General features: G+C 30.9%; 1 protein-coding gene across 16 annotated transcripts in view; it reads left to right on the top strand.

Annotated features, from left to right (window-relative positions):
* Nucleotides 1–492: 492 nt before the first annotated feature.
* LOC139520296 (B-cell linker protein-like) overlaps nucleotides 493–26,077 on the top strand; it is a 42,087-nt gene continuing 16,502 nt past the window's right edge. For 7 of the 16 annotated variants that reach the window (XR_011663854.1, XM_071312826.1, XM_071312817.1 and 4 more), the window contains exons 1-13: nucleotides 508–630; nucleotides 4,059–4,129; nucleotides 5,312–5,455; nucleotides 10,125–10,244; nucleotides 10,779–10,856; nucleotides 14,874–14,972; nucleotides 15,801–15,848; nucleotides 17,778–17,822; nucleotides 18,955–18,996; nucleotides 19,923–19,955; nucleotides 21,366–21,380; nucleotides 24,572–24,619; nucleotides 24,966–25,046. Coding sequence is in view for 14 of the 16 variants with exons in the window: in XM_071312826.1 (XP_071168927.1) it covers nucleotides 4,070–4,129; nucleotides 5,312–5,455; nucleotides 10,125–10,244; nucleotides 10,779–10,856; nucleotides 14,874–14,972; nucleotides 15,801–15,848; nucleotides 17,778–17,822; nucleotides 18,955–18,996; nucleotides 19,923–19,955; nucleotides 21,366–21,380; nucleotides 24,572–24,619; nucleotides 24,966–25,046 (813 nt within the window). In the remaining 2 variants the exon portion in view is untranslated. Of the gene's footprint in view, nucleotides 631–4,058; nucleotides 4,130–5,311; nucleotides 5,456–10,124; nucleotides 10,245–10,778; nucleotides 10,857–14,873; nucleotides 14,973–15,800; nucleotides 15,849–17,777; nucleotides 17,823–18,954; nucleotides 18,997–19,922; nucleotides 19,956–21,365; nucleotides 21,381–24,571; nucleotides 24,620–24,965; nucleotides 25,047–26,077 lie in introns of all 16 variants that reach the window. The other 9 variants (XR_011663855.1, XM_071312827.1, XM_071312818.1 and 6 more) reach the window with 5 other exon arrangements.

Here is a 26,077-nt window from a genome sequence, read left to right as displayed (position 1 = left end):
TATATATCAGAGACATATAATACATATTATATATATGTCTCTGCATATATATATACGATTTCAACATTCAAAATGATTAAACTGAAAAAAAAAAAAAAAAATCAGCAGTCGATTTCAACATTCAACATTAGTTTTTCAACATTCGTCTTTCAACATTCGATTTCACTGTTAACTTGACATTAGTTTTCAACAAGGATTTGTATAGTAAGACTATACAAATCCTTGGTTTTCAACAAAAGTTTCAATAACCGTTTGGGTTCAACATTCAACATTTGTTTTCAACATCCAACACTCGTTTTCAACTTTCAACATTCGTTATCGACATTCAATGTTCGTTTTCAACATTAAAAATTTGTTTTTCATTATTCAGTATTCAAGATCATTCAACATTCAATATCAATATTCATCATTCGATAAACTGGTTTCAACATTCAACATTTTCTGGAAAAATGTACGGATATTTTGGGGCTTTTCCGTCTTTGTTAATTGATTAGTACTGCTTAACCCGGAAGTTTGAAACAAGGAAGTGATTTGATTGAAGACAATAAAGATAGTTGTACATACTGTAGGGAAGAAAATCTTGTGTATGCATCTTATTTACTGCACCAATTACCAAAACTGACATTACAGGTAAATGGTTAAAATGGTAACAATTTCCTCAATTAACCAGAGGCGTATCCTTAATGTTTCTTGTCGAAATTATAACCATATATAGAAAACAAACATTTTATATTCAGAAAGTTGAATGTGCGGAGTATATAGTAATATGGAAGACGAAGAACTTGCACCATCATTTATGATGATGGTATTGTACTACTTGTAAACTTTCCCCTCATATTTCATGTTGACATTTTTTAATATAAGATTTCATGCTTACAGACTGATTTTGCATGCTTTGTGCAAGTACATATTATCTGGCTTGTGTCAAAAGACGAAGAATGCAAGCAGCGACAGCATAACCTTTTTGTTTAATACAATATTTCAGAGTGTAAAAGAGCTTGATGCTTCATATCTTATATACAGATTGGTTGAGTTACAAAGTATCTGTTAATCATGTGTTCATTTTCCTTGAACTGATTTTCATGGTTCAACGACTGCTTTGAAAAAAATGTCTTGTCACACGTGAATTTCTCAATCATGATTAATAAATACAGTTGTAGAACAACACAGAAACCCAATCGGATTAGAAAGAACCCTGATCATGATAAGACCATATTTCCATGTACAATGATATATACATGATATACATATATATGTATATATATACAACATTGTACAAATACAATATCATGCAGTTGCAAAACTTGAAATACAAGATTCCTTCTTCACAATCCTTTGGTTCACATTACATAAAGTCTATACAAAACAGGGAAGCTCATAGTAGTCGAACATGAATAATAAAAGTGAAAGTGAAAGCAGGTGTTAATTACTCAGGGACTACTGTTCGACCAGTCTGACATCTAGACGGATTAAGGCATCCACAAAAATAAGTCGCTACCTGTACTGTAGCAAAGATTTGGGAACTCAATTACAGAACAATGCAGAATGAAAACACATGAACATACAAAACCATCCCACTTAACAAACATGCGGTTTGTCAACTGTATTTGGTGTATGAATGATTGCATGGTGTACATGCTGGTCTTGCAGGTTCATATGACCTTGACTTCATTGTCATTGTTAAGTCAGCAAGTCTGTTTCTCAGATACTAAGAGCAAAATGTTATATACACGCTATATTTGGTGTATGTAAGGTGAACGTTTCTGTTTTGCAGAGTTCATCTAACCTTGACCTCATTTCTATGGTTAAAGTTTCATCTAAGATAAGTTTTCATGTTGAGGTCTGTTTCTCAGAGTATAAGCAATAATTATATAAGTTAACTCTCTTTTGTTTATGATTGTTACAAAAGTAGGTGTACATGTCTGTCTGACATCTGACCTTGACTTCATTTACACCGAGAATTGATAAAGGAGTCATCAAAACTACTCAATTTGCGTCTTTATTATTTTTACCAAGCATTTTTATAGCACATTATATTACACTACAATTACTCTAATCATTTTGCATTTTGTCATGAGAATAAGATTGAATTAAAACAAATTTAAAATAAACCTACATTTTTTTTAACACTTTTCAATTTAGCCAAAAAAAACCAGGAAAACATTGTAACTGTACAAAGAAGTAAATGAATAAGAGACAAAAAAAGTCATATTTTTTTTATTATAATAAAACACCATTCCATACAGATACATTTTGGTACAATAATTACATACCAAAATATCAATTCCCTTCCCATACTTGTCTAGTTTTATTTCAGACTTACATGAACCAATCATAGTAAGAGTTCTGTCCCTTGATCTTGTATTCTTTTGAGTTTAATTACAGGTACATTTGTATTTCAAAATATTTCCATGGTCCAGTTTACCCCAAGATAGCGAGGTCATCAGTTAACTGTACTTGTAACCTAAGTCTTTTAATAATGATCAGAAAGGAGATGCATTCTTGTGTGGTATCTTGCTTTGGCTCAATGAACTCAATGAACTGTTACACCACTGTCCCAGGTTAGGGGAGGGTTGGGATCCCGCTAACCTGTTTAACCCAGCCATATTCTGTATGTATGTGTCTGTCCCAAGTCAGAAGCTTGTAATTCAGTGGTTGTTTGTTTATGTGTTACATATTTGTTTTTCGCTTATATTTTGTACATAAATTAGGCCGTTAGTTTTCTCGTTTGAATTTTTTACATTGTCATTTCTGGGCCTTTTACAGCTGACGATGTGGTATGGGCATTGCTCATTATTGAAGGCTGACAAGTGACCTATAGATGTTAATTTCTGTGTCTTTTGTGGAGAGTTGTCTCATTGGCAATCATACCACATCTTCTTTTTATATCTACTGTTTTTGGTATGACACTGGTGCTTCTTGAGAAATTTTAAATTTTATTGTTGTTTTACAATTGGCTTCAGGTGCTGCATGTGTATTCTTTACTTGTCCACCACAATGTTACATGACTCATCAGTTATATATTTGCAACTAATCAATTTGAGATTCTGAGTCCTGAGTGAAAGTTGTCTCATTGGTAATTACATGTAACCATGCCCTACATTTATCTTCTTCCTTTATATGACTCCCATAAATTTAAACTGAAGGTGAATAATTTGACATCTATGAACATAGTGAATGATTTGTTTGAAGGATTATACCATCAAATTAACTGTGTTCCAGGTAACTGCTCAGATCATTACAAATTTTCCTGTGGCTGTAGCCAAGGGGTGGGGCATTGAGTTTTACCGTTGTCTGTATAACTATAATACATCCTGAAATTGGTTTCTGTCCCCTTACTCTAGATTGCCTATACCAAATCTTATGAAACTTATACACCATGCTTATTACCTCATAGACAGATCTATCAAGTTGAAATTTGGGTGTGACATTTGAGTGTGACTGTCATTTTAACCTTTCAAGAGTTATGCCCCTTTACAAATGGAAAAATGCTGATTTTTCTGTTCCGTTCTCTTTTCCTCAACCAAATGTTATGAATCTTATACACAATGCTTGTTACCACAAATTAAAGATCAAGTATGAATTTTTGTGATGTCACAAACTATTGATTTTCACTTTTGCTGCACATACACTTTAAAACAGACATTAATATCAATTGAAATCAAAATGTACATGTAAAGCTAAATTCAGCCCTTTTTCTACCCTCCATTTTGATAGCAGAGAAATCTTAAAGGCTAAAACATACACAGAACAGTTGGATGACATATTTTCTATTTCTAATTGTTAAAAGTGTGTAACAAAAATACCAAACTGCATAACAAAATGAAAGCTATCAATAAAGGCAACAAGTGATTTTAAAAAAATCTGCTATATTCTTGACTAAGTACATGCATACCATTTTCTGATGAAAGTAATGAGTTAAACTTGGTGTTATAGCTACATTTGTAGCTAAACCTTCAGCTTGTATGACAGTTGTTTATATTGACAATATTCAGTGAGCAATAAATTTTGATAGAATTGCATGGATAAAAATAAAACCTATTTTTTTAATTTTACAGGATAGATTTTGATGGCGAGACGTCAGTTACCCCTACCAGATGGCATAGCTCCATCAAGGAGAGCACCACCTGTAAGTCTCAGTACTATTTTGAAGTGAAAAATCATTTATATAGATATAGGAAGATGTGGTTTGAGTGCCAATGAGACAACTCTCCATCCAAGTTACAATTTATAAAAGTAAACCATTATAGGTCAAGGTACGGTCTTCAAAACAGAGCCTAATTAAGGCTCACACCCAACAGCCACCTACAATGTATAAAGGCCCCCAAAAATTACTAGTGTAAAACCATTCAAACGGGAAAACCAATGGTCTAATCTATATAAAAAAACGAGAAACACTTATTGCTTATGAACCACATAAATATGGACTAGATTTTCAGTATATTCATTTTCCTGTTTAATTTCTAGAAGATTTCTTACCTATAGAGTATTTAAAGGAGTAAAGTTCAAATTATTCAAGCAGATTAGGTCACATTACTTAATTAAAAAAATTCCTATCCATTTATTTTCTGCTAAAACTTGAAAATGGGTTACATGGTGCTTGTTTTCAAGTAGACACTTATACTTTGTATTACCAGCAGTAGGTACTTATGTATAGAATAGATATACACTGTATTATTGAAATCTTGAAAAACAAGGAAGAGATTTATACATACATTTTTGTACACACGTTAAGTATAACTTGCCGTTTAGTGCGAGACAAGGCTCAGCTGTACTTTGACCTATAATGGTTTACTTTTTACACATTGTGACTTGGATTGAGAGAGGTCTCATTGGCACTCATCCAACATCTTGTTTCTATTTGTATCTTATTTCAATTTTAAATATTTTCTTAGAATGTGTCTTATAAGTTTCATAATATCAAAGCTTAAAGTGCTAGTGATTTATTGACCTTGACAATTAGATAATGTTTATTTATACATTTATAGTGTATTACCCATTTTCATATTTTCAAAGCAGTTATTTTCTAATTGATGCAACTTTGAAAATGCAGTATGCCCCTTTGAAAATGAAATATTTCGTTGCACATTGCCTTTTAAGGAGAAATGGATATTGGGGGTTTATACCAACTGCCACCACCTGATGACTCCCTTAAAAATAAAATACAAACATGCCTGTGATAAAGGTTGGGTTGTAAAAACATAATGTTATATTGATTTGACCTTTACAACTACAACTAGTGTTGTTAGACATGTTAGAGGATGATAATTTCAGCATTGATGTACTATTTATATATTTTTTTCATGTGCAGCCATTACCAGCTGATGATGATATCCCACCTCCTCCAGTTCCTAATAGACCTTTACCAGGGAGACCAACACCATCTGTTCCATCAGGTCCTCCAGCGGTACCAACATCTAGCAGACCTTCTCAACCAAAACCACAACCTCAAAAGGTAATGAAGGACAAAACAATGAACATGTAACATATTGAAACTTTGGCTATTGATAAATAATACTTGGTGAAGTTCTGATGGACAATTTGTTTTAATATTTTTACTCTTTCATTCATTCAATTAACAGTTGAATCTCATCTAATCCAAGGGATCAAGTGAGCTATTCTAAGCACGTGGTGTCCGTCCTCATTTTTTCCCCCTACTCAACTATTTTTTTTTGTGGTTTTGCAAAAGTCTGCTTATAAGAAATTTTTAATTTGTTGAACACTTAATTTCATGGTTCAGCTATACTGACGAAATCCAGGAAAATTAGTATTCAATGAATGATGATGAATCTAAAGTATCTAGCCAATAAGTATCTTTTTCCAAACAGTGTTTCTCCCTTCATTATGCCCCCACAGTAGTAGAGGGGGCATTAAGTTTCACCCTTGTCAGTCTGTAAGTACATCCATCCGTATGTCCCAAATTTGGTTTCCGTTCTCTAAATTTAGCTTGGCTCAACAAAATGTAATGAAACTGAAACAACAATGCTTATTATCACAATATACAGATCAAGTTTGAAATTTGGTGCCGTCACTTTTACAGTTCTAGAGTTATGCTCTTTACAAATGGAAAACTTGCTTAATTTTTCATTTTTCAGTGTTTTCCTTTTTTCGCTAAGGGAAGGTGGGTGTTTTAAAAAAATCACTTACAACCGGGTGGTTTTTTTTTTAATGTTCAACCGTTTTTTTTTTTTTTTTAATGTGGGTGCACGTGGGGGTCACAAAAATAAAGATAAGTATAAAATTCACATTTAATGGAGTTAAACAAACATAAATAGAAGTAGTCATATTAATTGTCAAATATTTTTTGATTTGATTTTTTTCAACAATTTATCTCTTTTCTCTCTTCTTTCATTTACAATTTTATGTCCTGTCTCTTGCTTTTGTGTCGTATTTTTGGCCCATAGAACAGTAGTATCCTTCCTCTGTGACAATAAGCCATTTGAAGTTTTGCCATATTTGTCTTCACTTGCGTGTCTTTTCCGTTGTTTGGTTGATTTTTGTTCAATTTCCACAACTTCAACATTACTATCAATTTTATTTTATTTATTTGGTCTGGTATTTTCTTTATCATCATCGTCATCTGCCTTTCTTTTTACCCCGATTTATAAATGAAAACATTTAAATTTGACGATTGGACGCCATCTTTGTCAATGAAAACAAATAAGCAAGGCGCGATTAGTATTCAAATTTTAACGGTACGGAACCGAAAAAAATCCGGAATTTGAAAAAAAAAGCCGACCACCTCCTAAAATCGAAAGGTGGTCGGCTTTCAAAAGAAGCTGGTCGGCACACCCGGCTTAAATGCCGAATGGAAAACACTGTTTTTTTTTCTAAAAATATCAATCAAGTAATTTTTAGAATTGGAGTTATCTTTGTTTGTCCATGGTTATAAATGAATCAACTAAAATCAATACTTTATACAATGCAATGTTTAATTTTGCCTTCCACTGAAAAATTAAAGCAAATTTTACCCTTCATTTCTAAAAGTATTTTAAAGTCTTCTTTGAAAATTAGAGTTATCTTTCTTTGTCTAGAATGATAGTTGAATCAACTACAAACAATGCTTTATACAATTCAATATTCAATTTTACTTCCTACTGATAAATTAAAGCAATCTTTACCATTCAGTGCTAAAAGCACTTTGATTAGAGTTTTGCCCCTTTACAAATGAAAATTGCTGAATTTTTTTCGTTTCTGTTCTCTAACTTGAGTTTGTCTCAACTAAATGTAATGAAATATATATATAATGCTTTTTACCACAAAACTCAGTCTAATTTTAATTTTTGGAAGCTTCACTTTTACAGTTCTTGAGTTATGTCCCTTTATAGGGTTATATGCTAGCGGGGTTATCATTTATGTCCCTATGGACACATACCCCATTTCTTTCTTTTATAAATTGGCATCATTATATGTTCTTCTTGCTCTAATGGGAACCTTTAAACACAAAATGTTTTTTTATGTTTGTATTCTAATATCTCTGTTCAAGGAGTATAAGCCGTCAAACTCATGTTCACCTATTTAACCAGATACTCATATTTTATTTGTAACATTCTAAAACGTATATTGAAATTAATAAAAAGTTTTAAAAGAATCAATTAACAATGCATGAACCTGTTACAATGTATCAGCGTTTACATGTGTTTTAAGATAAGAGCCATCTAACTATTTATCAGGAATCTGGATGACCCTCAAAAACTGCCAATTGTATTACAATGTATTATGATTTTTCAACGTCTGTTTAATTTCATATTGAATATCATAATAAATGTTATCATTATTGGCCAGAGGAATCAAAGAAATGTTATTCCTGGTCTCTCCCTTGATTCACCTTTCAATCTGGAAATTATTTTCTTTTTAATGAATGAACCACATGCTGAACTCATGAGTAACCCACCAAGCTCTAGTTAAAGGTTACATGAATTTGGATACTTATGAGGTTTATTTATTGACTTGCAAGTCAATTATATGTCAGGCATGGTAGATTTTATTGAGGAAATGGGAGTACCCAGAGGGAACCATGATCATGGGCAGGAAAATGGACAATCATGTCAATTAAAAAATTAGAGTGACTGATAGAATTGTCTAAATTAAAATGTGTCTAGAATAAATTACACAGTTTTTGTCTTGCCTGCAAAAAAAGTTTGAGAATTGAATTTTAGGCGTGCTGTTTCAAGCCTTAGCAGTGGTGGTGTATGAACTAATACTTTGAATCTATTAGTCCTAGGTGGCATCAACAATTGTTTAAGTTTGCGATTAGGCTGCAGTAGGGAAACATATCTTTGTGCTAACTGTTTTAAATGACACATTTTTAATCAGTCATTTGTAGTTTATAATTGTAGAACATTGTATTTATACGCTTTAAATTAATTTCATGCTCTCTGAAGTTGTAAAGGAGGTACATATGGTAACAATCATTTAAATGTAAAATATGCATGCTATACCGTCTATTTTTCCATGTTTGTTTATTTTTTTGTCTGTATATACACTGTTTTTTTTGTTGCATGTTTTATGTTTTTTGTAAAGATATTTAATTTTTGGGAAACTAATTTTTTCTTTGTTGAAATTTTATAACATTCATTAACCTTCTCTTATTTATTTCTTAGAACTTTAACATACATGTATTTCAGGGAATTTCTATTGGCCCAAATTAAAGGTAGATTCAAATTCATAAAACCTAGTTTAAAATATGAAAAATATGTTATATTTTTAACATATTTTTTTGTTGTTAAATAACACATGAACTAGAATGAATTAAGGACTTACTTTTATATAACAGCATTTGTTTTACCTTTTCTTGTGTTTTCTTTGTAACAAAGCATATTAATAACAACTTTTTCAGGATTAGAGTTTTTTTCCACTTCATAGACAATTTTTTTTCCAATTTGTTGACAAGAAAAATTCCAAATGTCAAAAGTAATCAAGTACAATGTTACAACTTTGTGTGATTTTTCCTGTTATGTACTTAATGTAATGTATAAAAAGACATCATAAATGAGGAGATTATTTCCTACCAGAAATAAATAGAAAGTCACAACATGGTAATACAAAAAATATACAACAATCATCCCTCATCCCAAGTTTTTGTTGTTGTTAATTTTTGTTTGATTGTTAATCCACGATTTTGTTCTGGTTTTGGCAGAGCTTATCATTATTATAAGGAATGTTGATCTAAGATAACTACCTGATAAATAATGGTCATTCCATGGAACATAGGTTTCCATAGGAATCTGTCTGCACACATGGAAACATTGCATTGACATATATATATTCAAAGTTAGAATAATGAATATACCATGAGGACGATCAAGAAAGAGAATGAGTACTGTATCTTATAAACCTCAGACTCCTTTGCTGCTTTTTTGTCTGTGCAATAATGAAAACTTAATGACATTTGTATTTCTTTATATTTCCTGTGGAAATAAGTAATGGGTTGTCAGTAATGCATTGTTTGATTAGTAAGCATAATAAGTGCTGCATGCTAAGGCTTATACATTGTATGACAAAAAGGTCTGTCTGTATAGTAATTTCTGAGCAAGTAGGCTTATGTGACAATAATGGTCAGTTGACAAGGCATTTTCTGAGCACTTAGGCTTATGTCTCAATGATGTCTCACGATAAGCATTTTTCTGAGCACTTAGGCTTATATCACAATGAGATCTGTCAATAAGCATTTAGTCATATATAATTTGACAATAAGGTCTTTTGGTTAAGCATTTTCTGATCACATAGGCTTATGTAATAATATTGGTTATATATTTTTGTCTAAGCACTCAGGGCTTATGTTGTAACTGGTTACATTAAGTGAAAATAAAAGAAAGCTTTATCTTCCCTAGAAACAAAATCCTTACATTAAGACTTGTCAGTAATTTTAAAATTGAAATGAGGCATTATTAAAATATTTTTAGAATACATTGGCTTATAAAGTTTATTTATTAATTTATGCATCCAGAATGTGAACAATAATGAAGTTTGTTAATTTTCTTACCATCCCACCATTATACCTTTAAAATTATAGTTTTTGCTTTTGCATGTATGAAACTGCATGTTTATAGGTTAAGACTATGAGATAATTTTGTGGTTTTATTGAATAACTTATAAATAATGAGTTAAGTGCCACTTCACAGAACAAACCAATTCTGCAACCTGCCCCTGATTCTGGTTCTGAGGAGGAATACAGTTTTGATTCTGATTCTGGCAGTTCTACTAAAAGTTATGAAGACATGTCAGGACAGAGCATAGAACCAGTAAGTACAGTCATAGACAGGGATACAGTAGATACTGTTTAAAACAAATATTGCTTAAGGGGGATACAGACCACCTAAGGGACTTAACTCTTTAACATTGTTTTACTTACATACTCTGAGTAAAAAGAGATCAAGCTCCTCTATTATCAAAATAAGTGTTTGTCAAACTGCTATATATATCCAAAGAAATTATTTTGTAAATTGTGTTTTTCAAATATCTTGATTTCTTTTATATTTTTGTCAACAGGTCAAAGTAATTATTTGGTCGAAATTTTATGAAAATCAAATGAGTCAAATCTATAATAGTTATAATGTTGGATACCCCTTAATTTGTCATTACATAGTCATTGAAGCAATTATTAAAAAATGAATAACTTGTAGAGACATGTTCTCGTCCTGAATATGCATATCACTTTGATGCTGGACATTAAGCAACCATCCATTATCATCATCTACCTCTGTCTTCATTTGGGCTCTAGTGGAGAGTAGTCTCATTGGCAATTATAACACATCTTCTTATTTTTGTGTTTACAGCCTATACCAGATATACCAAAAAGAGGCTATAAAGATAACAGAACAAGGCCACCACCACCTCCACCAGCAAACGTCAAGGTTACTGCTGCAATGACAACTGTCGTCTGCTTCTATTGCACTGTCTATTGCAGTTCAATAACATTTTGATTGAATTGACAAGACTATGAACTTATATCTAATTAATCTATTAATATACTTGTGAAATATTTGTGCATATCGTTCTCACCTTGCATTTTGGCTCTGTTCATACATAAAACCTTTTTTTGTACCATAAAAAAAAAGAAGGAAAGTTGTGTCTTTCATATATAACACAAATTGCCATTTTCATGTTGATCACTTTAATCTTCACATATCTTGGTGTACTAATTATTTGATTCACAAATTTCTATATATTTTCTAAATTATCTCAATATTTCCTGAAGATTTAACCATACTTGAAGTTCATTAATCATAAGTTCATTAAAAACTTTCTGAGAAGTTCATTATTTCTACAATTCAGTTATTGCATGATTTTTATCTGTCATAAAATATAGCACATAGTAGCATATATAATACAAATCTTCCTAAACAAATAAAAAAAAAGATGTTAATAATGTGTGTTTCATCCCTTCCTTCCTACACCTACAGTTCCTAAGTAATCATTTCATATTTGTTTATTTTAACAAGCATAACATAAAAAATAAATATCAGTGACATTTTTTTCTAAAGAAGTATAAAGGGGCACTAGCTAAGAGATACAATGTATATAAAAAATCTGAAATAAGATTTTTTTTTTGTTCAATCATTAATGGAAGTGGAATAGTGAAATAATACTTTGTTTTTTAGCAGCCAGTATCATCTCGTTAGTTCCTTAGATGGTGTCTAGACTCAAATACACACAAAACAAAGCTACTTATTATCAAGCCTATGCCCTTTAATTTGTTTATTTTAGACCTTTTATAATTTGGATAAATGTTTTACATAGTTATAGATCAAATATGAGAAATTGAGTCAAATCAGTGAACAGCTAGTGCCCCTAATAACCTTGCCTTGTGTCAGAATGCAAATTAACAACAGTTTTAGAAAAAAAAAAATATCTGTTTTTGTGCATTAATTTACCGTTGTGCTTAAATGTCATCTCTAGTCTCTATCGTTATCTGCTAAGAATTATTATGTTTAAAAGGTGATTATATTTTTTCTAAACAAAGGTGAGGACAAAAACAAAAAGTAAGATAGAAAATAATGCTACAATTAGGAATGAAAAGTGTTTATTTAATTCTATCAGATAATTTGAATATGTCATAGTTCTCATATGAACCAACATTCTTACATGTTTAATTATAAATATGTTTTATTTGTTAATATTATTATTCATGTTTAGAATATTTTTTTCTGGGAAAGTTATCAATGGTTTCAAGACATTTCAGATCTTTTCATTTTTTTTAAAAGAATTTTGTTGAACTCTTGTAACATGCAGTTTAATAGATTAAAAAACGCATTACAAACAAGACCATTTTAAATGGTTGCTGGTATATAGACTTGAATCTTTTTTATACGACCGAAAAAAATTTAATTTTTAATCGTATATTGCTATCACGTTGGCATTGTCGTCGTCGTCCGAATACTTTTAGTTTTCGCACTCTAACTTTAGTAAAAGTGAATAGAAATCTATGAAATTTTAACACAAGGTTTATGACCATAATAGGAAGGTTGGGATTGATTTTGGGAGTTTTGGTCCCAACATTTTAGGAACTAGGGGCCAAAAAGGGCCCAAATAAGCATTTTCTTGGTTTTCGCACTATAACTTTAGTTTGAGTAAATAGAAATCTATGAAATTTTGACACAAGGTTTATGACCACAAAAGGAAGGTTGGAATTGATTTTGGGTGTTTTGGTTCCAACAGTTTAGGAATTAGGGGCCAAAAAAGGGCCCAAATAAGCATTATTCTTGGTTTTCGCATAATAACTTTAGTATAAGTGAATAGAAATCAATGAAAATAAAACACAAGGTTTATGACCACAAAAGGAAGGTTGGGATTGATTTTGGGAGTTGAGGTCCCAACAGTTTAGGAATAAGGGGCCAAAAAGGGGCCCAAATAAGCATAATTCTTGGTTTTCGCACCATAACTTTAGTATAAGTAAATAGAAATCTATGAAATTTTAAACACAAAATTTGTGACCATAAAAGGAAGGTTGGGTTAGATTTTGGGAGTTTTGGTCCCAACAGTTTAGGAATAAGGGGCCCAAAGGGTCCAAAATTGAACTTTGTTTGATTTCATCAAAAATTGAATAATTGGGGTTCTTTGATTTGCCGAATCTAACTGTGTATGTAGATTCTTAATTTTTGGTCCCGTTTTCCAATTGGTCAACATTAAGGTCCAAAGGGTCCAAAATTAAACTTAGTTTGATGTTAACAAAAATTAAATCCTTGGGGTTCTTTGATATGCTGAATCTAAAAATGTACTTAGATTTTTGATTATTGGCCCAGTTTTCAAGTTGGTCCAAATCGGGGTCCAAAATTAAACTTTGTTTGATTTCATCAAAAATTGAATAATTGGGGTTCTTTGACATGCCAAATCTTACTGTGTATGTAGATTCTTAATTTTTGGTCCCATTTTCAAATTGGTCTACATTAAAGTCAAAAGGGTCCAAAATTAAACTAAGTTTGATTTTAACAAAAATTGAATTCTTGGGCTTTTTGATATGCTGAATCTAAACATGTGCTTAGATTTTTTATTATGGGTCCAGTTTTCAAGTTGGTTCAAATCAGGATCCAAAATTATTATATTAAGTATTGTGCAATAGCAAGAAGTTTATAATTGCACAGTATTCAGCAATAGCAAGAAATCTTCAATTGCACAGTATTGTGCAATAACAAGAAATTTTCAATTGCACAGTATTGCGCAATAGCAAGAAATCTTCAATTTCACAGTATTGTGCAATAGCAAATATTTTCAATTGCACAGTATTGTGCAATAGCAAGAAATTTTCAATTGGAGTAATCTTTCTTTGTCCAGAATAGTAGTTGAATCAACTTAAATTATTGTTTTATACAATATACAATGTATATATCACTTTTACTACCAACTGATAAATTAAAACAATCTTTACCATTCAGTGATAACAAGCACTTTATTTTACATTTTAATATTTTATGATGTATTTAAATGAGTAGTTATTGTTGCAAACTCCATTAGAAATTTGAATTGAGATCAGTTTTAGAAAAAGGGAAAGGGGGATGTGAAAAAAAATGGAGGGGGGGGTAAATTTTTCTCATTTCAGATTTCATAAATAAAAAGAAAATGTCGTCAAACATTTTTTTGAGAGGATTAATATTCAACAGCAAAGTGAATTGCTCAAAAGCAAAAAAATTATTTTAAGTTCATTAGACCACATTCATTCTGTGTCAGAAACCTATGCTGTGTCAACTATTTCATCACAATCCAAATTTAAAGCTGAATCCAGCTTGAATGTTGTGTCATACTTGCCCCGACCATTCAGGGTTTAACCTCTGCAGTCGTATAAAGCTGCACCCTGCGGAGCATCTGGTTAAACAATGGCGTGTATTGTTGTAGCTTCTAGTCTGTGTTATATTTGTAGTTGGTGTGATAACAAAATTATGCTTGCAGATATATGTTGTACAATGTAGGAAAAATAAATAGATATCCAATGCTAGTTCTTTTGTTCTTATTTAGGATATATATATATATATATATGCATGGTAAAATATTTTAGGTGAAAGATCAACATACTTATAATGTTAGTCAATTGCTTCATATGAGTTTATGTGATAATTATTTCACTTAAATATGATAGAAATATTAGTTAACAACATGATATTGAAAAGTATTTTTTCCTTTTTCATCTTTGTTTCTGCATTAGAGCTATAATGTACTCTTCAATGGAAAAGAGAAGGGGTATTATGGGACAAATAATTATGCTCCATGAAATTTCAAGTTTGTTGGGGGAAAATCTTTGTGAATTTGATATGATAGCAAAAAAAAACCATTTTAACATTTAGTAATGATCAATTTTTAAGCTAGATTAAAGTGAGAAATTGTTGATTTCATTAAGGTCATTTGTAAATATCAATAAAAACATCTCTTTACACTTTCAGCCACCTCCAGAACCAGAAATAGATGAATTGTATGATGATGGGGATGTAGGTGATGGTGATATCTATGATGAGGCTGCCATGGGAGGAGCAGGGTCAGAGGTATATAATACAGCTTGTATAAGGATTGAATGTTAAAACAAATATTAGGGTGTAAAAGCATTGGTGAAAGCACATTTTGAAGAAGCCCTTCCAGCAAATACACAGACAATTATTGCATTTACGACCCTGTATAATTTCAAAAAGAAATATCCACATCTTTATAGTATATTTAAATTCTATGCCCAATTATGAGTTATATCAAGTTTTTCTTTTTTTTTCCAATACATTGTTGTGATACTGTCATTTGAAGCATTTTCAGTCATGAATGTTGCATTTTACTGAGAAATAAAATCTGCTTTTGTAGTATTGATTCTTATGAACCATACATGGTATATAAATATTCTGTAATAATGTAGATTTGATCAATCGATTATTGTTGGGGTTATATCTAATGGAATTTCTGTAGATCACAATAACTGTGTGTTCAATTTACATCTGAAAGTGTTCTTGATTTTTGAGGTTAGTAGGAACTGGTAGATATTATCATTGTAAAAAGGCATATAAGGACCTCAAACCATGGTAGTATGCCTTTCCTTAAAAAAAAAAAAAAAGACTTAGGCCTATCAATAATTTACGTTTCTGTTTCATCTACATCAACAATGGTTAAAGTTTGTAAAATAAGTAAAAAAAAAAATTATATGACTCTATGAAATGTCAGAATCTATTAGGTCAGGTGAACAAAGTGTTTGCATATCATTTTTGTGTTAAAGACAATGAAGTTGTAAAATGATTGTTCAGATGATATTTGAAGAATATATTAGTTCTGTTAAATTATGATTGAACTAACTATTGTGCAAAGTATGATATAAAATATTTATAATTTTATAGGAAGAAGGTGAAACTTATGATGACGCAGAGATTGGAGATGCAGCTGATGTAAGACATTTTGTTATAGTATAAAAAGAGTTCTTATCTATAAGCATATGATTAAATCAACCAGAGAAAAAATGAAATTTGAAAAATGAAAAAAAAATTGGTAAAGTAAAAAATTAAGGGAAAACAATTACAAAAAAAGATCACAAAATTACAAATGGTGATGGACATTTTTATGTGAAAAATATACACTGAAAACCAATGCTAATAAAAAAAGTTGAAGCATGCACAGTATATATTATTTTCATTTATCAACAACTCATCCAATACAAGTGATAAGAAGTCACTTCAGTATAGCTCTCTTTGTTCACCTACAGACCTACTTATAAGGTCCAATACAAGTGATAAGAAGTCACTTCAGTGTAGCTCTCTTTGTTCACCTACAGACCTACTTATAAGGTCCAATACAAGTGATAAGAAGTCACTTCAGTGTAGCTCTCTTTGTTCACCTACAGACCGACTTATAAGGTCCAATACAAGTGATAAGAAGTCACTTCAGTATAGCCCTCTTTGTTCACCTACAGACCTACTTATAAGGTCCAATACAAGTGATAAGAAGTCACTTCAGTGTAGCTCTCTTTGTTCACCTACAGACCTACTTATAAGGTCCAATACAAGTGATAAGAAGTCACTTCAGTGTAGCTCTCTTTGTTCACCTACAGACCTACTTATAAGGTCCAATACAAGTGATAAGAAGTCACTTCAGTGTAGCTCTCTTTGTTCACCTACAGACCTACTTATAAGGTCCAATACAAGTGATAAGAAGTCACTTCAGTGTAGCTCTCTTTGTTCACCTACAGACCTACTTATAAGGTCCAATACAAGTGATAAGAAGTCACTTCAGTATAGCCCTCTTTGTTCACCTACAGACCTACTTATAAGGTCCAATGATTGTTACACGGTTGTGACAATGTTAGGACCAATAACTATCAAATGATTGTTATAATCATCTCTTGTTTGTTAGGAATTATCTGCTTTATTACGATACCAGTGTTTTAAAAAGATATTTATATTCTGTTTCCGAAAATAATTTAAAAAGTGCTATAAAATTTGAAAGAATTAGAAATAAAATGTTTATTGCATTTTACTCTTATCATTGTGTATTGTAGGGTTATTGCATGAGTATTGGGGAATATTGCCCCGGGTAGAATTTTATATTACACGAGCTTGTGAGTGCAATATATGTTCTACGAGGGAAAATATTCCCCAATATTCATGCAATAACCCTTTTATAGTATTGCAATATAATATTTCCCACAGAAAGTAATATGACAGTTGTTTTCCTATCTTTTAATGTGTTTGAGCTTTTGATTTTACAAATATCTTTCAAATATAATATTGCTATACAATAAAAGGGTTTTGTCGTTGATGACGTCATGAATTTTGAAGATTTATTGCACTAGTGCAATATTGGAATTTATTGCACGCTAACTTTTGTTTACTTTCTGTGGGAAATATTATATTGCAATACAATAAAAGGGTTATTGCATGAATATTTGGCAAAATTGTCCCTTGTAGAACATATATTGCACTTGCAAGCTTGTGCAATATAAAGTTCCACTCGGGACAATATTCCCCAATATTCATGCAATAACCCTATAATATCATTAACAAAGTTAACTTACTGTGCAAGAAAGATTCAAGAAATGTGTGTGTCATTGAGTGTTGTGTATTACAAATCAAAAAGTAAATGTGTTAAAAAAGGCATATGTACAAGGCTGCAAAATGGATGATTATTTGCAAGCACATTTTCATTAGAATTAAGAATTCAATATCTAAAAAAGTTTAACAAAAATATGTTCTATATTCCTTGAACAAAAATTAAATAAAACTGATTTTTCTCTCTCACACGTTCTTTTTATCTAAAAATTCCAGAGAAACAATTAATGTGAGTAAATATTGTTTAAACTAACCAAATGTTGTCTGTTGTAGCAACAAGAGGAGTATGCTGACTGTCAAGTTGAAGAAGAGATAGAAGTAAGATATTTTTTTTCTAAAAAGAAATATTTAAGATTATTACATTGATTTCCCAGTTAAATAAAAACCGATAATTTTACATGTGAAATAAACGTGGTTATTTCACTCTCTGACGTCATACTACAATAGGCGTTGTCAAGACGTCGATAACGGTGGATCAAAACAAATTGTGAATGCGTAGAAAAAAATATATAGTTCCTTACATGTTTTACTTTAATTTCTTTAAAAAAAGCCATTTGCCAATGTAATAAAAAGAATAACTAATTAAAGAATTCAAATATCGAAAAATATTCAACTCGTGACCGAACAACACTGATAATTAACTCATGCGCTACGCGCATTCGTGAATTAATGTGTTGTTCGGTCACTCGTTTAATATTTTTCTCTATTTGAATTCTTCTATTAGTTATTCTATAAAGACCATGAATTTATAGTTATTTGTTGGGTATTAAATTCATGGATTCCAGTATTATAACAAATGCAAGATTATATTTGATATAAAGTAGATTTTTTGTGTATATTGATGCACATCATATGTTTCTAACACTACACCATAGTACATGTAGATTGAAATTAGATGTATGAAGTAGTACCACCAGGTTCTGAATACACCATGCCTGTTGCCGAAACATGTAGACCACAATAAAATCTTACCATGAGGTAATTGATGGGTGTTGTCTTTATTATTGTTTAATAGTAAATATAATGATATAATTATAACACATGCATGTGCATTATATGTGTCTTTTAGACACAGAATAATTATAAACAACTAATAGTAAATCATGTATTTCTTCCAGTATTCACTATATGGCTGGTGATCAGCCAATCTTTTAGTTATTAACTTCTTTTTGATCAATTTCTTGTAACATTTTATGAAGCATACAGTTTTTCTTACAAATTAAAAAAATTAGTCAAACACAAAAAAGGGGGAAATTATCTTCATAAAACAACAATGTTTTGAATTTATAGTTTGTGAATAACTGTAGACTGCCTGATTATATAAAATGAATAAGAAACATATTAAAAATTATGTAATGATTTATATATTCCCTCATCAGTAAAAATGTATTAGAATTTATCTTTTATATATTGCATGAATCTATTTGGGATTTTTTTGTTTCATCCTTAGCCACCACAAGAAAGCTATGATGAGTTCCAAGGTGTAGCAGATGTAAGTTTATTTATGTTTCTCTGCTTCTTGATAAATGTACTGGAGTTATGGCACTTTGTAAGTTGGATAATTAAAGTTCCTTGAAATGATATGTGAATACCCAATTTATTGCTTATTATTACTGTACCTTTTGATGATAGGGGGAAAGGAGGAACTTATATAATTTTTATATAAAAACCAACCTTAGATATTTGTTTATTTCAACCTATCTGTTGCAGTATTTACATTAGCTTTCAGCCAAAAAAAATCTCAGGTTTAGGTATAAAAAAAAACAGTACTTCAATGACAATTCAAAATGGAAAGTCCCTCATCAAATGGTAAAATCAAAAGCTCAAACACATTAAAAGATAGGAAAACAACTGTCATATTCCTTACCTAGTAAATGTACAGGCATTTCTTTATGTAGAAAATGGTGAATTAAATTTATAGCTAGCTAAACCTCTTACTCGTATAATTTTCAAATCCATCAAATTAAAAATGCATTGGTCAAATATGAATTTTCTGAGACAGTCATTATACCTTAACTTATTTGAGTTTAACACAATAACAAGTTCTACAAAACAAGGTTTGACTGTACAAGATAATTTAGACCACACTTTTCACTAATAATGTTTTGTCTTATGCCAGTTAAAGGTGCAGATTATCATAGTTTCTTTTCAAAACTTATTCAGGATGGTCTATTTGATATAAAAAAAAAAGACGACTGTGATTTGATATGGAGGTGATCAACTTAGATTACTCAAAGTTTATACTGTATACAGAGTTTCTAATTTAATTCAGAGAAAGACTAGAAGCATTTATTGGGATAGATCAATCTTTTTTTCATTTTATCCTCTTATTTTTTTAACCTTGACAGCCATTAATATCATTCAATCTAAAATTTTGATGATCAAAGTAGTTAATGTATTTTTCCTGACATTTTGTAGGACACATATGAAGTAGAAGAAGCACAAGAAGAGGTTAGTACATGTAATTGAGATTGAACAAGGGTATTAATTATGATAATAATAACAACTAATTTTTAGCTCACCTGGCATAAAGGGTTAGTTTGAACTAATCCCATCACTTAGGGCCTATCATCATTTACATCAATTTTTTCTCTAAAAAAACAAATGGGGTAAAAGTGAAAAGAATAATTGTCTATTGTCCCATGCTTGTAGTGAATGTCTATATATTTTACAGTTATGGTTTATTTGCTTGTAAGAGAGCTGTCTACTAGTAGTTTTTATTATTATATTTTAGTTCTTTTTCTTTTTCTTTGAATTTAGGTTTTAAACTTTGGTGGATAGTTGTCTATTTGGCAATAATACCACAACTCCTTTTTTTTATATTGATTGCAGGGTTTGTTGCTCATGCTGTGTAAATGCTGTAGAATGTGTACCCGTGCTTGTAGTGTATGCCCTTACATTTTACAGTTATTGGTTTTTTGCTTTTGAGAGAGCTGTCTACTAAAAGATTTTATTATCATATTTTTGCTATTTCTTTAAATTTAAATTTAGGTTTTGAAATTTGGTGGATAGTTGTTGCAATGGCAATCGTACCACATCTTATTTTTATAATGATTGCAGGGTTTATTGCTCGTGCTGTTATTGATGTATAATGTGTACCTGTGCTTAAAGTTATGCCCTTATGATTTACAGTTATGGGTTTTACGCTTTTCAGAGAGCTGTCTACTAATAGTTTTTATTATTATATTTTTGCTATTTCTATAAAATTTGAATTAAGGTTTTAAACTTTGTATATATATATATATTGCAATCACCTTGTTTTAAAATTAGTCCTTCCAACTGATATTAAGTAATACTTTTCTCAAAACCAATTATCAGAATGATCTCATATTTGGTCAGATGAATTGTCATGCGTGACCGCTTTTTTATTTGTCAGATTCCTGCTTCCCATTAGCTGATACTTTTAAATTTTTCAATGTTGAATAACCTGGAAGTTTTTTGGCGCATATTTCTCGAATACTACTGAACAGAATGACTTCATATTTGGTCAGCAGCTTGATAATGATGAGATGTATTGTATCAGTGATTTTAAAATCTGTCAAACACCTGCTTTTTGTTTTGCAATATTTTAAAACACAATCCAGGGTAATGCCAAGTACTACAATACATGCCTTCTTCTTACTATCTGGAATCATAATTAAAAACAGAAAAATATCACACCTTAAAATAAAAAAAAAAACAAAAAAAACCCAAAACTATGACAGACGGTCACAAACTAGAAATTTCAGCAAATTGTACGTCTTTAAGCATTGGTAGGAAATAGTTATCAGTATACAGAGATATGTCTAACAGATTGATGATTCTTTTAATAATAAAATGTTTGAAACAGTACCGATTAAACTTGTTGGTATTTTTACATAGGAGATTGGATTAATGGTAAGTTAGATGGGAACTGTTTCAAGTAGAGGCTTATTTTTGGTTAATCACTTATATTAATATTTACGTGCATTATCTACATTTTTATATTTGGAGGCTTTTACACGTTTAAATTTTGGAGAACCTTCTATACAATATATATCCATGAAAGGTTTTTAGATTGATATACAGCTAGTAATGTTTTTATGCGAAAAAAATGAAAACTACTTTAATTAGGTTTAGCCTGCTCAAGACATATACTGGTAATCCAAAATTGTTATTTATTTCTATACATTCATTGCAGATATTTTCAGCACATTTTTAGAATTATCATTTTTTTTAGATCATAATTAACCCATTACACAGGGTTTTGTTGTTGTTTAGAAATAGTTATAGAACACAAATAATTTTTAATTAGCTTTTTATTCAAATTTTTTCTTCTACATTATTTAAGATCCCTTTCGTTGCCTAATTAATTTTATGGGCTGGCTTCATCAATAATTGTTATGAAAAATTAATAGACAACTTACGATTTTGATGCATTTCTATCAAAAACTCTGGTTTATCGAACATCATAAGTGCGTTTAGGGGCATCGTCACTTCCTTTCCCATGATGAGCAATCGGTTGGAAAACTATAATGCTATATTGCACAAATTATTCAGCAAATTAAATTCTCATTAATGACAATCAGCTCTGCTGTCATTAGGGAATTGTCATTAAGTACCTACAGAACAAACATTATTTCTAGTTTATACTTCACAATGACGATCACTAAGACGCTTGATGAACGTGAATAGAGCAGGGATACAGGTGATCCCCTCTATCTGGTAAATGATATCATAAACGGGCGGATAATTGTTTTTTCCAAATGAACTAGAAAGTGGTCTATTGGTTTTTTCTTCAAAAATAGAATAACATATGAGCTCAAATTAACATTTCTATCATCAAATAATTTTCCTTGAAAATTTCATCCAAAATTTCCCATTATAAAAGCCCCTCCCCACAAAAAATAAATTTAATTGTTTAAAACAGGGTTTGTAAATGTTAGTTTCACTCTGCATACCAAGTATCATGAAACATCTTAGGTTCCGTACCCAGGTATGTCTAAGGCACCTTTTGAGAATCAAAATCACTGTGAACTTAAAATCCCCATACAAATTTAGCCAATACCTTCAGAATGTCTTTGCTCATATTATAATATGCCATGAATCATGGAACTTTTCTTGATTTTTAGATTTCTGTTCAAAATTCAAATTCACAGCTCACCTAGATAATGCACTTCCATGTGTCTTATCCACATGCCTATCCAAGCATCACACCTTTAATGTTATGAAATATTATTGGATAATGCAGGAAGGGATTAGAAAATATAAACTCTTTCTTGATTGTCGAAAAAGTTTGAAAAATCCTGCTAGCATTTTATGGCCTTTAGAAACACTAATATAGAAGTTTCAGTGAAGAATTTCTCTTTGTTAAAAATAAACAGCAAATTATTTGTATCTGAAATTTTTGTCTGAGCTTTTTATATGGACAAAATGATAATTGGAGCTTGTGGTCAAGATACTTTTTGTCGAGCCTGCAACTTTTGTTGCAGAAAGCTCGACATAGGGATAGTGATCCGGCGGCGGCGGCGGCGGCGGTGTTAGCTCACTTCTTAAAAGCTTTATATTTTAGAAGGTGGAAGACCTGGATGCTTCATACTTTGTATATAGATGCTTCATGTTGCGAAGTTTCCGTCAGTCACATGTCCAATGTCCTTGACCTCATTTTCATGGTTCAGTGACCACTTGAAAAAAAAGTTAAAATTTTTTGTAATGTTGAATTCTCTCTTATTATAAGTAATAGGATAACTATATTTGATATGTGCGTACCTTGCAAGGTCCTCATGTCTGTCAGACAGTTTTCACTTGACCTCGACCTCATTTCATGGATCAGTGAACAAGGTTAAGTTTTGGTGGTCAAGTCCATATCTCAGATACTATAAGCAATAGGGCTAGTATATTCGGTGTATGGAAGGACTGTAAGGTGTACATGTCCAACTGGCAGGTGTCATCTGACCTTGACCTCATTTTCAAGGTTCAGTGGTTATAGTTAAGTTTTTGTGTTTTGGTCTGTTTTCCTCATACTATATGCAATAGGTCTACTATATTTGTTGTATGGAATGATTGTAAGGTGTACATGTCTAGCAGGCAGATGTCATGTGACCTTGACCTCATTTTCATGGTCCAGTGGTCAAAGTTAAGTTTTTGAGTTTTGGTCTTTTTATCTAATACTATATGCCATAGGTCAATTATATTTGGTGTATGGAAATATTTTATGATCTTTATGTCAGTCACGCAGGTTTTATTTGACCGTGACCTCTGTTTCACGGTTCATTGCACAGTGTTAAGTTTTTGTTTTTTGGTCTATTTTTCTTAAACTATAAGTAATGGGTCAACTATATATGTTGTATAGAAGCATTGTTAGCTGTACATGTCTGCCTGGCATGGTTCATCTGACCTTGACCTCATTTTCAAGGTTCATTGGTCTTTGTTTAGTTATCTTGGTTAATGTTAAGTTTAGGTGACAGTTTAGCTTTATACTTAGGACTATCAACATAATATCAATGATTGGTATAGAAGGCGAGACATTTCAGCGTGTGCACTCTTGTTTGAAGTTAAGTATTTAACTCCACACAAATAAAATATAAAGATTTTCAATCATTAACTAGTGGGTGTGACATAACAATGTAGTTACTGTATCTGTATGACTACTAATGATATGGATGTGATATTAAACTGTGGCATTTATTATTTTTACTAGACTCAAAACTTTTTGTTGTGCAGTGTGTCTCAATTATATGCTTCTTTTTGTACTTGCTAATTCTTTGGTGACAAGTGTTTTTCTAATCCATGTATTGGTAACTTCTGTAGAATTTTTCACTGAAGGTATGTCTTTAAGAAATATAAACATGGCTGTATATTTCAAAATATTTGTTGCACACATAGAAAACTGAATAGTTTGGTGATGATAGTACTGTAATACTGAAGTTTCCAGTATTTTGGTCAGTTAGGTTGAAATAAAGAAACTAAAATTGCTATGGGATTACCAACCATGCAAGACCCTCATGGGAAGAAGTCAAGATCATTTAAAAAAAAGACTTGTCGTTGCTAATGGTTGTAATTAATCCCACTTTGAGAATTAATTCTATATTAATTTCTGACATTTTCAGTACCAAGAATGTGATGTTGGTGCACCAGTATCAGAAGAATTGTATCAGGTAAAATATGTACATTGTCAATAAATTGTGAGGGTTTATTATACAAACGGCAAATTCATTGCTGACCATTTCTAAAAGAATAATTTAAAATAAAAGAAAAAAATTCTGCAGTAGTCAATTCAAAGCTAACAGATGAATATTTTAAACACATTTATACTAAGAAAGGATAAAGGACAGATTGGTCAATAAATTACTTTTATCTTCAACTTGATGTGATGATTTTGTTATGGCATTTATACTGTTAAGTGTTCAGACAATTTTTTTTGTCAGTTAAAATCGAAAAATTGAAACCTATCATAGCTTTCATCACAAATATTTATAGATTTTTACAATTTTTTTTTTACAGATTGCTGATGATGAGACACCCCCTCCTCCGGCCCCAGCCCCTCCAATAGCAGCAGCTCCAGCACTTCCACCACCAAGACCTGTAAGTATTGGGTAGTGTTAATAATTACATAAAAATAGTAAAAAAGATTATAATGAAAAACACTGTTCAAATGAAAAAAAAAGATGTGGTACAGAATATAAACACCTTTTAAGTCTGCTCTATCGATAGCTATAACATGGAAAAGGGAAGTTCTATTAAGTTTGAATAAGTCTACATAATTTTGTTTTGAGCATGTTCCTTAAGGCTCATTTCTTTATTTATAAGCACATATTCAATAAATTATTATAAATAAATTTGGTGTGTTTACTGTCTTCTGATTGGTTAAAATTATTAGTTTTATTTTCAATGTTGTCAATTTTGATGGCGACACGCCCACTCTGACGTTGTGAATTCATACGCCAACATGTTTGTACATTGTTATTGTTAATATAAATAATATAAAAAGTTCTTTGGGCCTTATTTTTGATAGAAATTTATTTAAAATGAATGGCAATAATTTATTTTGATTTTATTTAACCATAAAACTAATTTTTGACTGTTCACATTTTACATAATCCACTTCGCGGATTATTCAATGTGAAGAGTCAAAAATTAGTTTTATGGTTCAATTAATTCAAAATAGATAATAGCCATTCATTAAATATGCTCATGTCGTTGCATAATATTTGTATGCAATCGTCAAAGAGGGGATGTGTTCTGGTATACTATTTAATGTCCATCCGTCCGACAATCACTCCAGGTCTCATTAACCAATTATCAAATAACTTTAACACAACAATAGAATTGATGGAAAAAGCTCCCTTTTGATTTAAATTTTAGGCTATTTAAAAAAAAAATTACCAGCTTACTCCAGTTTTTGTTAATTGATATCCTCCAAACTTGGTGAAAAGAAGGTCCTTTTTAATTTTTTGAATTTTTCTGTGTTTTGTCCCAGAGTTATTAAACTCTTTACATTTAAGACAATTTTCACAAATCACACTTGAACTCCAGTATTCCTGGACTGATTTCATCCAAACTTCACATTATTGTGGGACTTGATAAAAGGAGGTTCCCATTTGATTTTTTTTTTT

The sequence above is a fragment of the Mytilus edulis genome, chromosome 4 (assembly GCF_963676685.1).
Source record: "Mytilus edulis chromosome 4, xbMytEdul2.2, whole genome shotgun sequence".
Taxonomy (NCBI): domain Eukaryota; kingdom Metazoa; phylum Mollusca; class Bivalvia; order Mytilida; family Mytilidae; genus Mytilus; species Mytilus edulis.
The sequence above is the reverse complement of the archived record's forward strand: the minus strand, read 5'-3'. Positions and strand labels throughout refer to the sequence as shown.